The sequence below is a fragment of the Watersipora subatra genome, chromosome 1, assembly GCF_963576615.1.
Source record: "Watersipora subatra chromosome 1, tzWatSuba1.1, whole genome shotgun sequence".
In the NCBI taxonomy this organism is placed as follows: Eukaryota; Metazoa; Bryozoa; class Gymnolaemata; order Cheilostomatida; family Watersiporidae; genus Watersipora; species Watersipora subatra.
Window position 1 is genome coordinate 5,507,795 of NC_088708.1, and position 14,791 is coordinate 5,522,585.

The window sequence follows — 14,791 nt, forward strand, 5'->3', positions numbered from 1 at the left end:
AAATTATGACATTCTATTGTTTTTCTTTTAGTTGCATAATATTGCAACAATTTTTACATACAAGTGCTAGTTAAGAACTAAAATTATCTGAGACGCACCACTTGTTTTTACTCTAGTGCGTACTAATGAAGAAGAGGTAAGAGGTATAGCAAAATGTTCCATACCCATACTCGTGTATAATTGTATATCATAATTGATCGTTGACACAGTGATGAATTGATCTAGCAAAACATTAGTAAGTACTCAAATCATCCACTATAAGATGTTTTTTTAACAAGTAATAGCAAAAAGAATGATGGCTGGAGTTTACAACTGATTGTGGAAAATGAACGCCTATTACCGATGCGTACGAAAAGAAATCTACACGATACGACCTTGGCCTCCAATCAATAACAGATGGGCGGAGTCAGTAGTTTGGTACAATCGCATTACGAGACCCGTATTTCTTCAAGGGTAGCTCCAAATGCGTTTGTTACCTGCATCAGTTGTGTTGTCGCCATCATATTAGCTCCGCGCTAACCTGTATCTGGCGAACGATCAGATGTAAACATGAATCACCACTGAGGAAGTGTAACTAGCTAATTACATAGGTTATAACGTAATCGTAGAAGCAAAATCTTATCGATAAATGTGTTTCATTTAATTATTCATTTTTAATTAAGCAGTGAGCACGGTGACAGCAGCCTTGTTAGTTTGTTTGTTTGTGAATATTATTTATTGAGGTTTTCATGGGAAAATAATGTTCTGTTGACCTCAGTATACATGTATAAATGTTGTATATTAGCTTAGTGGTAAAGTATGAACCAAAGTTAATAATTTATATGCGTGTTATATAGGCTTTAGGACGCTATAGTTATTACTTTAGGTGGATCAAAATATTTTCACATCTTTCGCAGACATTCGTATTGGCTGCACTTCATTATCCTTTGTTCATTTTTACGTCATTTATCCATATAATTTTGTTGTTGGAGAAATCTTCTGTTCATTATCAAACTACAAGGCTGCTTTAGTTTTGCCGACAGCTAAGTAGTTGAGCTGTTCGCTCCGCTTATCGAATTTGATCGCTTCAATTTATTGCCAATGTAGTATACCATTCTTTTCCAAGTATGTAGATCGCAAGGCAATTGTCCGGAGCTATGCCCAAATAATGTTTTTATGTAAAACTAAATCAGTTCCAAACTGAATTGATTAAAATCAAATCACTGAAATTGCATATGTATCAAATCATCTACTTGGGGACTTGGTGTGCACAAATTAGATCCTTAATCGCTGCGCGATTCGGAGCTATTTAACTAATCATTAAGCACAGAAACGCTAAATGAGTAAATCAGTAGCTCAACAAAAAAAAACTGTAAAGATGATAACTCACCATATAAGTATCTGGGAGTTTGTGCTGTATCTCATATCTAAGCTCTGCTCTACTTCGAATCTCGATTTCCTCGGCCGCGCGCATAAGTCTTTTTCTCACTAATAGCCTCTGTTCCACATCTCCCTTTCTTTTATTTATTGAATTTTTTTTGCTCTGGACAGAACATGTAGTGTTGACGGAACAATAAAGGTCTCACGTGTATTTGTACAATGGTGCTAACAAGGGGCAAATAAAGTTTAAGTTTGTGTTTGATCTCAATTCTTTTTATTATTGCTTTTTGAACCTCTGCTGGTCCAAAAGCTTTCCTCCTTTCTACCACCTCTCTTAGGTCTTTGAACCTGACTTCTATTTTTCTTAGCAACTCTTTTTTCTCTGGCATTCTTGTTCTATTTGCCCCATCTTTCTTTGTTCTCTCCTTATTTTATCTGTTAACTCTACCATTATCTTCTACCATCTGTTCCAAAGTATTGCCTCCTCTATGGCTGACTTCTATCCCTTCGACACTCAAATTTTTTTCTTCTCAAGTTGTTAGATCTCAGCACAATTTCTATCTAAAGCAATTGAAATATATGTTTTAAAGTTATTGAATAAGTAGGTGGCCCCACTAGAACACGTTTCATTCCTAATCCGTGGACATGTGTTTCTTTGAAACTGCCCTCCTGGGCCTAGTGATTCTATGTTCTGCTTGTTGCGAAGGATCTGGAGGACCTTCCTCAGAGTCTATGCTGTCTTTTGCATTATCCTCCGATTCGATCTCTGATTCTTTTTCTGCTTTTAGTTATCCTTCCTGGTCGAGCTTTCTCTCGTTTTAGTTTCTTTTAGGTTTTTCCATGTTGAGTTTTCTCAGGTGTTTCCTGTTTCTTCTCACTAATTTTTCTTCAATCATTACGTTATAGCTTTCTGGTTCTTGTCTTTTCTCTTCTATTGTTCTCTTACTTCCTCTATCACTGTTCCCTTTCTTCAACACACTACATCGCTGTTCTACAGATCTTTTTGTGGTTTGTCTGCATGACTCTAATCTGCCAATAATTTCTGTCTGGTTTCCATTTAAGTTTCATTTTCTCTAAACTCTTTTATATTAATATATGACTTGCCCTGAGGAGTGTTTGTTCGCAGTGATCTTCCTGTCATCAACTCTGCAGGACTGACTTCACTTTCTGATGCAATGTTTCTATAAATCATAAGTGCCAGATTCTTATCTCTCTTTTTTGTTCACATCATTTTCAAAATGCAGACTGCTCACTCAGCCAAACCGTTGCTCTGTGATTAGTGGGGCTACTAATTACGGATTTAATATTCTATTCTCTGACAAATTTCTTTTCACTAATAACTTTATGCCACCTTTTTGCTAGCATAATAAGGTCCGTTATCGATTCTTATCACCTGAGAGACACCGTATCTAGAGAACATGTTTTTCATTTTCTTTATAGTAGTCTCTGCTGTCTTGTTACACATTTCTGCTACCTCTATCCATCTTGAATAATAGTTCACTACTATCAGATAATCCTTTCCTCTAAATTCAAAAAGGTCTGAGCCAACAATTGTCCATGGTTTTTCTGGTAACTGCGTATTGTTTAGAGGGTAATTTCTGATCCCTCTATCTTGACTACATATTTTGCAGCTTCTTATATATTCTTTAATGTCTCTCCTCATTCCTGGTCACCAAAAACCGTCTCTGGCTGTTCTCATTCATCGATCCATCCCTTGGTGGCCTCTGTGTATTCTTTTCATCATAGTGATTTGTAGTGTCTTTGTAATCACTAGTTTTTCGTTCCATAGAATCAAATTCCCCTTTAGCGGGAGATTTTATTTCTGTGATAATATTTGTTCATGTCACCTCGATACTTTTTTCTTACTGATTCCATCCCCATAGGATCTCCTTTATAATTTATTGATATATCTCAACTCCTTGGGCTGCTTTTGTTGCCCATATCCGCCGTAATCAGCCAGTATTCGCTGACGAGATCAAGGGTGCTAGAATATCGGCTAGGGCGTTTAGACTCTAGTCTATTCTGGGAAGAAGATAAGCGTCTTGTTCTGTTACCGCATTGAGCCTCCGGTAATCCACACAAAACCATTATTTTCCATTCTTTTTCTTTACCAACACAATAGGTAAGCTCCACGCTCCTCTGGCTGGCTTGATCAGCCTTCTGGCCAACAGGTTTTGCACATGTCTCTTGATTGATGATGGCGTGTTGATGAAGATGAAAGGGTCGGGCCCTATTTTTCACGGGTATGGTTTGGTCCATGAGTGAAGTTCTACCTATGTCGCTATCTCCAGTGCTAAATACCGACTCGTACTTAGTCAACAAGATAGCCAGTTTTCTGGCTTGTTAGGTGCTCTGGCACGAGGGTCTTGCAGCATCATACAGTTCCTGGAGATGCTGGGGGATCCGTGGCTCGGCCTCTACTTGGGTGATTGGCAAGGCCTCCCTCCCTTGAAGGGAGGGGGCCCAGCGATGGGAGCAGGCGCTTCTACATTGGTGTATGTGCCCACGGTGGTTCCAGAACGGAGAGCCAGGGGTTGGGTTGAGGCACCTAACTAACACTTTTCTGTCCACTCCGGGCTTGTTCAGACTTGTGGCTAGAGGTGGGCTTTCGGGGCAACCTTCTATTATTCTTAGTGGACAAAAATTCTATGTAGTTAATCTACACCAGACCATGACCTCCGTCCTAGCTGGCACTCCCAGGCCTCTAATCACCTGGACCTTATTTTGAAGGAGTTTTCCCATTTGGTCAATACAAGCCAACGGCTTCCCGTCCACCTTCACCACGGGGCATTCCAACTCCATCAAGCATTGGTGTGCCATAAAGAAGGGCACACCCAGAATAGCGTTTTCGCTAATCTGGCTGACTGAAGATTTATTTGGTCTTCACTTCATAGAGTTTTACAGGGAGTCAGATCATGCCATAAAAGAGCAACCAGGTTCTATCATCAAATAGGCCATGGGTGTCGCTTTCCTTCAATTGGTCTCTTACTACCCGGGAAAGTTGGTTGAACACCTGTTTTCTCAGCAGGTTAGTTGTGCATCCGATATCCAACAGTAATTGCACTGCTCGACTTTCAATTTTTCTCAGGAGAAAGTAGCTGGCAAAGTGTGGGCGTCCCAGCAGGCGTGCTTTGGCAGGTTTCCTGTATTTGAATAGAAGTGCCTGAACTGCTCTGTTCGTGCGAGTAGAGAACGTGCCAGAGTGGGTTTTTTGGGTAATGGCGGGAGGCTGTCCTCTGTGGGACATTTCACGGAGGTACCCGAGGGGAAAGCATAGTACTCATTTCGGAGTGATTCATGCATGGCTCTTTTAGGCGTAGTGGCTGGAACGGGTTCTAGGTAGTTGTGGGGGTTGTTTGAGGTGGGGTCCTTGGTTGACCTGAATTCCTCGGATAGGTCCAACTGGATGGGACCTTGGCTAGAAAGGTATCGGTATTCTGTTTCTTTCTGTTTATCACGGGGCTTTATTGCAGCTAGCAGTGGATGCTACTGCTGTGGCCTTCTTCCATTTCCCAATATTTTTTTCTGACTAGGGCACTCTTTTCGAAGAGGTCTCATGCCTCTACATTCCCAACAGATGGTAGGCTTATCCTTTTGAGGCTCCGTTGGCTTTTTCTGCAATTGTTTGACCTGCTCCGCCAGCTACTTTACAGTAGATAGAAGTAACTTCAGGGTATCTTGTTCAACACCACATACTGTACTGTGTTATATACCAGCTTCTGAGTATTTTACTTCTACCACTGCTCAAACGAGTCTGCCCAGGGTCTGTTTCTTTTCAGATTTGATCTGGAGAACTTCTCCTCCAGTTCGTACTGCGTCTGCGATAGTTTTTGTAAGCACTGCTAGGAGGTGCCACTGTAGTGCAAGGAGGTTCATAGAGTTTGAGAAATACTCATTTGCCATATGGCTCCTAAAGGGTTAAGGCAGCTTGGCGTATGCTAATTGGACTAGCCATTCGATTTCAGTCACGTGTTACAGCAAGGAGGTTTGGTTTCCTTTGGTTTGCTTGGGCTTGTCAGGGGGATAATCCAAATCAAGCTCGGATGGCTTCAAAGATGGCTCCTATCTTGACTGCCCTTCTGCAAGACTCTACTTCTCCCTTAAATGTCTCTCTGAGTTGCAGTGTGCTGGCCTATTCGACCCACCTATTTGAAGCTGCGACCTCTAAATTGAGTAATAAAATATTCTGTGTCCCGATGCCATTATACTCAAGCGTTCTGAACTGGGAGGATGGTTCAGGTTTTGATTTAACCTGGTAAGTTGTTCTATGGCGTCAGCTAGTCGGTCTGTGTCTCGGTCTGCACTCCTTGCAATTCTTTGGGACTTGATTAAGTAGGCATCGAGTTTCCCAACAAGTGAGGAGTATCGTTATAGACGATCTTAGCCTGACTTGGAACCTTCAAGTTTTTTTGGTAGTGTCGAGCGTCTCAACAAAGTGGTCGGGGGGTGGCTGGCACAACGCTAGTCATCTACTTTATTTTGAAAGTGCTGAATCACCTCCTGTTTATCCTCAAACGCCGGGTTTCTCTACGAGTGTGGGGATAGCTGTAAAGCTATCTTGGCCAGATTTTGAACCCCCGGTGTTCGCCGTATTACTCTGGTTTCCCTACACTGAGGCTGCTTTTGCAAGCAGAGCAGGAGGTCTGCCGAGTCTGATTTCTAGATGGTGCCTGTAGGGTTCGGCACAATCTCACTGCTGCCACCAGTGTAATGGTTTTTGCCGGCCTTTTCTCAGGCACGATCTAGATTGTAATAAATTTTTGTTCGTTTTATTTCGAAGGAAATTTCATTAGTTGTGGAGCTGCGACTATTCTGCTTTCCTAACGAAAGTGCTCCTATATATACACATATTTTCTCCGGATAGTATAATCGAACCGGGTAAAAAGTCGTATAAGAATAATGATTAATAGAGTCGCTAACACGTTGTGTTAGTTACGGCCAAACTAACAAAGTATAAGCGATAAGACACATAATAAAGACAGACACAATATGCAAAATATATATAAGAGTAACTATATGCGAGTATATATATAACATCAGAATTAATTTTGTGGCCCGGCGTCTGCCACACTATACAGTCATACCTCTACATATGAGCTTAATGCGTTCTGAGACTGAGCTCGTATGTCAATTTACTCGTTTCTTAAGGCATTATTTTTGATATAAAACAACTGAATACAAGTTGATCCGCTACTACATTTTAAAAAACACCACATTGAACAAAATATCGTGGTGGGAAAACGTTCTTTAGTTGTTATAATTTAGGGCCTATGCTAAAAAAGTAACAAATACGTACTTGGTTGCTAAAATATGAAATAAAATGTAACATAACTATGAAAACTACTGCAAGAATTCATCTTTGAGACAGACTTAAGTGGTCAGAGGTGGTATAATAGAGACTTGACAGCAATGCATTCGGTACACTGAACTTTTGTGATGCTTCGTAAGAGAAACCTTGAATTTAACTTGAATTAATGTTGCTCACTGAACACCCACTTAAAGCTAAGTTTTAATCACTTACTATAACATTCTCGTCTAACTTTTTTATTGTTTCCGATTTTGCGCTAGTATCAATAGATACAAGGTAAGGCGACTGCCTAGCCAGTAGGCTGCAAGCAGGCTACTTGTGGCTAGTAGGCTGCTCAATACTCCGTAAGGATGAGTCATAAAACCAACTTCTGTACAACGCATAATTTAGCTCAAGGTCACACATATTTAGACCACATACCGTATAACGAGTGGCCATCTAGTGCCAGCTCAATCACAAAGATTACTTGTATCTCAAAGAAGGAATTTGCTCAAAGGTAAGCTCGTATCTCGAGTTTCTCGCAAGTTGGGGCACTCGTATGTAGAGGTCTGACTGTATATCTTTACTGCCCTATATCTTTACTAAGTCTGAAGCCAAGATTAAAGGTTAGTATACCTACAAGTTTTCGTGCAATGATACTACAATTTTTGACATTTAGTTTGGTAAACCTACACTCTGACACCTGCACCAATCAACTGTCTTGAGATATTCTGAAGAATTGTGCAGCTACTTATTCTCTGTGCTTTATTGTGACACCTGACGATCTCCCAAGACACTAGACTGTCGGGGTACTAGGATATATAATAGAAATACCCCTACAGATATATAATAGAATACCCCTATAGATGTATGATAGAGATAGGCCCATAGATCATTGTCTTTCCCAAGTTTGGCAAGAGAGAGAGAATAATATTTTTATGTCTTTTGAACTTTGGTTATTCAACTGAGTTTGAGAACTTTCCCATGCCGAACGAAGAAGCTTGCGCAAATGGAACCATTCGATGATGACCAACTTCACATCTTACATTAAATGGAAATTCTTACGTAATCCGAAGCAAAAACTTCACATAAGTTCTTTACATCAAGTGGAATTTACGTAAAAAGTGGTTTTCGTTGTAAAGGTGTCTACTGTATCCATTCTTCACTATTTAAGGTCCATGGTTTCTCATAAGTTTGTAAGTATTAAAAAATGGAGTACCGGTGAGTTCTGTACAGATGAGTTATTAGTTGTGGAAAGCTTGTAATACTATCTGCAGTGTTTCCTTTTTCCTCTGACTGATTTTGGACCTGCATAAACGGTCTAAACATGGAATACATCATATAATAGTTCAATAGTTAATTTCTCTGTCTTCATTGTCATTCTTACCATTTTTAGTTTTGCTATCATCTGCGGGTTGCATTGAGGCTGTATTATGAGTTAGCTGTAGACCTATGCTAGGCATGCTTAGGGTCACTAGTGATATATTAGCGCATTGCACCATGTTTTTGTCTATGAAATAATAATGACAAGATTGCTGACTTAAGTGCCTTTGGGCTTATTTCATCGCATAGAAATAGCGCAGAGAGAAGGAAAGTTTTACTGAAATATTTGTTTCATCGCCCTTGTATACAATTGTTGTATATATACCTTTTTGATGTGGTTTTGTAAAACACGCACACAAGGCTTGTTTGCTATAATATACTTTATACAACAATAATAATATATACAACATAATACACCTTGTATAAACTTTGCTAGCGCTGAGGTGAAGTGGACAAGCATTGGAAAATTTTAGCATCTGAATAAATTATACCAAGTCCTTTAGTGTCACTATTCAACCAGCGAGTTGTGACTTGTCTAGATGAACCGCTGTTGCTATGTAAAACCATCATGCATTCTGAGTATTTAAAAACTTTGTGAGGTATTTTGTGCAGTATTTTGTAGTTTTAAATATTGTTCATAGGATTTACTCTCAAATGTTTGGTTAATATTACAGTATTTATCGTTAATTATTACACAAAAACCCATCAATGAACATGCGAGTTTATGCGTAGCTTAGGAACTACTCGACGAATGAGGGAGCTATTAGCAACTCGTGCCGTAGTTCATAGACATATACGATGACATTACAAAGACATGCTACGCTAGTGTCTACATAGCAAATAATAAATTGCACAACCACCATGCTAAAACAATTTGTGTATCATATTTGCACTCGGCGTTATATTGATGCATTTTTAGCCATTTCTACATGTACAGTCAAACCTCATAACATGAATGCAATTCATTTTAATTTATTCAGATCAATCTACTTGTACGTCAATCGAATTAATTCAATTTGAAATAACTGACATTGAATTAATGACTTCCAGACACAAAAACAGAGTTGCTTTTTTAAATTTATGATAATAAAGAGTTGTACACCCTTTAACAATGCATGATAAAAGTAAAAAAGTTAAATTATGTAGAAAAATATATTTTCTAGCTTTGTATCCTAGTGGCAGATAGAAGTGACTGGCAATTTTGTTAACTTCAACTTCCATTATTCTTTAACCTTAAACCCATTTTCCTTGACTATAAAAACAATTAATTTTAGTTGTTTGAATAAGCAAAAGAATTAAGTATTTTCAAAACAAAAAAAACAAATTTTTATTTTCAACTTAACATGTTTTGTTTAATCTCTCTTAATTGGAACAGAAACGTTGTTCCTTTCACTGGTGTGCTTTCGAATGCATGCTGTTTAAGGGTGGTACAAATTGTAGAGGAAGTTTGGTCATACTGTCGCAGAAGATCTATAACTCCGTGTAACTCACCGTTTTGTATTTTTTTGCTGTGTTTGTGACATCACCCTCTTTTTCTTCCACCACAGTCCTTCGCATTTGTCACTTTAAGTTATTTAAATACAGTATGAAATAGATAAAACAAGAGCACTATATGCTAGATAAATACATGACATACACCAGCTCCTGTTCGCCATGCGTGCGGTATTTGCAATGGCGGTTTTTCTGAAACTGGCTCGTATTCCCAATTTTTTTGTATGACCAAAAAAAATTTGATTCATATCATGGCTTGTAACTCTAGTGTTACAAGGCTGTGTTTGTTTAGCGACTTTTTGTGTCTGTTGTAGCCAATCATGTAATATAGAGTTCAATGTTTTTTGTTTAGTTCCGCACAACATGGAAATATCTCTGGTTTGTAATGATTTAGCAGGTAGCAAGCAAAACTACTATTGGAGTGTTGAATAGATGCCATCATGGCTGCCCTATCCACAAAAGTCTTCAAGTATTCTGATGGAACAGAATACGAAGGGCAGTGGAATGCGGATGGTGAAAAGCATGGAGTAGGCAGCCTGACCTTGCCAGATGGTTCTCATTACAGAGGTCAATTTGCTAGCGGACTTTCATCCGGACTCGGCGTCATGATTTTCAGCGATGGATCTAGGTAGATGAGACACACATTTAATATACAGTATCTATGTCTTAGCGATGTTGTGTCTGTGCTCTAATACTTTAATTCATGCGACTGATATAGGTACTAACAGGTCATAGTTTGCATTCTTGGTGTCGCGGTTTTGGTATATAACCGCACAGACTAAATAAAACTGCTCACCTGACCCTCTAAAGTTAGGAAGTAAAGTACGGCAGGTGCAGTATCGATTCTGGTTCACAGTAAATTACTTTCCCATTTTTGACACTAGGATGTTATGTTTACATATGATAACATGGCAGTGTTTTTTGACCACTGCTTAACCTTGGAATTAATTTATAGCAATAGGTCTTGTATGTCGATGTCATCATCGGGACACATTTTTTTAAATCAAATTGTACTCACACTCAAAACTTACATTTGCATTACCATGCATATGTGGCAGAACAGAGAGTTACACAGACATTACTATGTACTATACCTGGCCATCATACAAGTATTTGTTTTCAGGCCTATTTGGAACACTGCAACTTGGCACAATAAGCTGCCTATACTATAATTCTTATTTTCATAAATTCTGTTTCTCATTTGACATAGTAAGCTACGTGTGAGAGCTTGGTAGATGTACTAAAACTAGGTTTAATTGATTAAATACCGGTGCAATCATATTCATATCTTAAGAATAATATGGTGTGCAGCATGCTCTTCAAGCTCTTCTACTCATGCTCCTCAGAATGGAATACCTCAGCTTGAAAATACACTTTAAGTTAAGGAATCCTCAGCTCCATCTTTATTCGGATAGTTTTGTTGCATCACTGTTATATGAAGATGTAGCATTATACGTACTGAAAGATTGTTTAAATACCTGGCAATGTTTCTCTGTCTGTTACTAAACACTTATTTCAGTATACTGGAAGGTTGGAATGACTTTATTGTAGAAGTACTATTGCTTCAACAGCGCACTTGCAATGCTCTTTATCTCCAACATAATTATCTCCATTTATGATAATCCAGTCTGTATTCTTTTTTGTTTTCCTAGTATATCACTGACCCAAAATCTTGTGTTTTTTTCACAGCTATGCTGGAGACTTCACTCGAGGGAAGTTCAACGGTTATGGAGTTTATGTGAGGCAAGATAAAATGATGTATCAAGGACAATTTTTAGATGGAAGACCTGAGGGCTATGGTAAGCTACAGAGGCAGGGTTGTACATCCGTTAGATTTATCCTGATGCTATAATTGTTAGTTTCTACGTGTTCACTTTGGTGGTTGGCATACAAGCATATTCATCACAGTCAAATGGCACTCACTGACTAGTTTAATTTTGATAGCTTGCCGGGTCTGCTCAAGTATTTTGAGTTGTCTTTATGCCTGTGCAGCTCATGATAGGTTTGAAAAGAGAACTGTTTGTATTTACTTGTTATCATTGCAGGGCTGACAACATTTCCTGATGGAAGTCACGGCATTCCACGTAATGAAGGTTACTTTGAAAACTTTAAACTTAAAAGGGCGGACAAATCTCATACTCACGTGCAAAAGGCCAACCTAGCAGCTGAGAAGGCCAAACAGCATTCCAATTGAAATGAAATAGCAGACAGCTACAATTTTAACATTTTATGATTGCATGACACTTTCTACACTATGCACTTTCACTTAGTTATGTTAATGAGTCTGATCACATCTGGATCATTTTTCATAAACAGATAAAAATTAGTAAATTGAGGTCTTGGAGATTTGATTATTAGCTCGTAGCGGTATATTTACATTATTTAAGCTTTTCTATATTGAAGGCAGCATATTGTATTTTTACAGCGTTTATTTTAATCAATATCATTATGCTGATATTTGACTGACGTGCAATATGTAAACTAGTAGAATTGTGAGCAATGCACGGACCTCAAGACGACTTTGATATTAAATTTTGTTTTGTTTCATCTACAATCTCTTTCGAATATCAACTCGTGTCAGAAAGCAGGAAAAATTTCTAATTTCAGTTATTAACCAGTCAGGAAGTAGTTGTTTTATTGCTTAACGTTTTTTAGTGTTCACATTATGACGAACCTCTGCAAATTTGAATGCATGTGTGAACTATACAGCTGGAGCAACTTCAATAGATTTGAGCCTTTTTGTTTGATTGAGATTATTTTGTTTGCACATAATTGCTAATTGAAATATAATATATATATATAATATATATATCTATATATAATCTGGATATACAGCCCCCCCATATACAGTGGGGGACTGTATATCATTGCTAACCGTTACCAAAACCACAAAAATTTGACTTACAAATATTATAAGCATTCAAGTCTCAAAATGTTAGTCATCAATTGGAGTATCCGCTTTTCTTTGGTTTTCTCCAAAGGTTTTTAGATTTAAATTCAACTCATGCTCAACAACTCAACAGCTCAACAAAGTAATAATTATTATTAAGTTCTCCTTACTCCTCCTTGTTCAGATTGAGCTTATTAATATTCAGCTTAAGATGTTGAGTTTAAATTAATTAATTAAAACTTTCAATTAACTTTTACATCACAAATATTGACTACCCAGTCCAATACTCAGCATGTTTCAGATGAAACAATAGTTCAGAACAGCATACAGTTAGCAGTTGTATCCTCTTAGTTATAGAAGTACACGACTTCTAACACAGTATCACTATACGTATTTTGCAACAAACAAAATAATTAATATAACTAATATTGTAAAAGTTGTGTTTATGATGAGTTTATATGTATATCAAAATTATGGTAGCGTATTATTTCAGCTAATACTTAGCAAGCATTAATGCACATGAACAAACGCATCTAAATTATTCTATGTCAAAGCCATACAAGACCAAGACATCCGTAAGTATTGCTATTATTTTGCTGTGCTAACTCTATGATCAAGGCTTCTATTTCATCTTAATAAATTTAATTGAGTCTACTTTAAGTCCTTTATGCAAGCCATAAACTAATCTTTTTATAAATGTTCATTTGCTGTTACGGTATTTATCTAGTTATCAGAGAACAATTTTCTCTACGAAAGCAAAGATTTTCTGGTCAATATAGCATAATCCTTCCTCCCAAAGCCTATACTTTTGTATTTTACTTTTTGTACCACCTAGTTTACAAATGCCATTCAATTTAAAGATGGATTGGTAATGACCAAACTGTCATTGGTTCCTGTACAACAATATTTTACCCTCTTTTATCTCCTAGTACTGTCAAAAATGTCATACACCATATCGGAGCGGACACTTTCTGTTAGCATAGGTTTAGTGGCAGCAGCCTTAGCTGAGAGAGTTACGCATAAACAAAGTAGAGAAAGGTATAAGTTTGTCACTCTTTGATTGCTTGAGCATGCTTTTAGCCAACATTTTGCTTCACAACTTTTCAATGGCTGTCAACTTTTAGGCTAGAGAATTAGTGGAGCAGCAGCCTACCATAAAGTGCTCAAAAAAAGTGATTTATTTTATATTAGGATGGACAATATGCTGAAATAATGTTCTAGACCAGAAATTTATGCTGATTCTGAATATCTAGTTTCTACACTTCTAAACTAGCCACCAGACTAATTATAATGTATTACGTGATACAATAAATTAATAATATAATTTTTATAATTTACAAGTTCGACCAGTACAGAGCGGGACTGTGATACATCAAACTAGATCCAAATTTGTAGCTAATTTCAAATATCATATTTTGAGATTTCAAAAACGGATGGATTTAAATTTATATTACATAATATTATTATGTAAGTTATATGCATAACTTGAAGTATGTATTAAATATAATTGTGAATACCACTCAATTCCATGTGTTTTTGGACCAAAATTTGGAGCTTGTTCCGAGGATGTAATTGACAATTCTCTCAACTTACCACAACATTTTCATAATGTATTATGTAATACATGAATTTAATGATATAATTTCAAATTTTGCCAGTTTATCATTTTGGGAAGGCAAAGAGGTTGCAATACATCAATCAAGATCAGAATTTGTAGCATATTTCAGATTTAATATTTATATCTTTCCAAGTTGCATAGAGTTTAACATATACACAATATTATATAACCATTTATTTGGATGAACATCCTGTCTTACAGCGACATAAAATGTCTTTCATCACACCAGAAGGCGATGGGTCTGTGTCATCCATGTGATTTTGAGATTTCCATTATACAAAGTCCAGCCATGATTAGTGGGTAGGGGTGGATCAATTGTTGGCTGCACAGCTCTACGCCATATGGCTGCTTGGTAACCAGCTCTCATTACATGCAGCCTCAATTCATCTTGGGTTGGATGAAGGTTAGCTTGGGAAATCCTTGAGGGCGAGCAATAAACCAAATATCTTGCTTCATTGACCTTTTCAGTTGTGTCAATATTATAAAGCCTGCATATGAGTTTCTCTATAGAGTGCTGAGTATCATCACTTACCTCAAACTCCAAGCCCAAAGAGCTTAATACATTGATGAACTCAGGGTTCTGATTGAGAAAATTCAGAAAGGATTTCTTTCCCTTTGAATAAAATGCGCTGATACTATCACAACCGCTGAGTGCATGTAGACCCAGAAGTGCCTGGTAGTAGGGCGGTGTTAGAATACCTGATACATTTCCAATGTGTATGTATCGCATTCGTTCTTTCTTCCCACAGAAGTAGTAGAATTGATCTGATGGAAGCTCATGTACGCAGTATATACGAATCATAAACACATCTGTATCTTGACA

At 37.6% G+C, this 14,791-nt stretch overlaps 1 protein-coding gene across 2 annotated transcripts; it reads left to right on the forward strand.

The window, feature by feature from the left end:
* Positions 1-541: 541 nt before the first annotated feature.
* On the forward strand, positions 542-12,267 carry LOC137407844 (MORN repeat-containing protein 4-like). Of its 2 annotated transcripts, XM_068094233.1 has the most exons (4): positions 542-673; positions 9,866-10,088; positions 11,150-11,259; positions 11,506-12,267. In XM_068094233.1, exons 2-4 carry the CDS (start codon positions 9,901-9,903, stop codon positions 11,652-11,654), a joined length of 447 nt encoding a protein of 148 aa, XP_067950334.1. In that variant the 5' UTR covers positions 542-673; positions 9,866-9,900; the 3' UTR covers positions 11,655-12,267. The 2 variants fall into 2 exon arrangements, with proteins under 2 accessions (XP_067950334.1, XP_067950328.1); XM_068094227.1 differs by lacking the exon at positions 542-673 and having other exon boundaries at positions 9,828-10,088.
* The last annotated feature ends 2,524 nt before the right edge of the window (positions 12,268-14,791 follow it).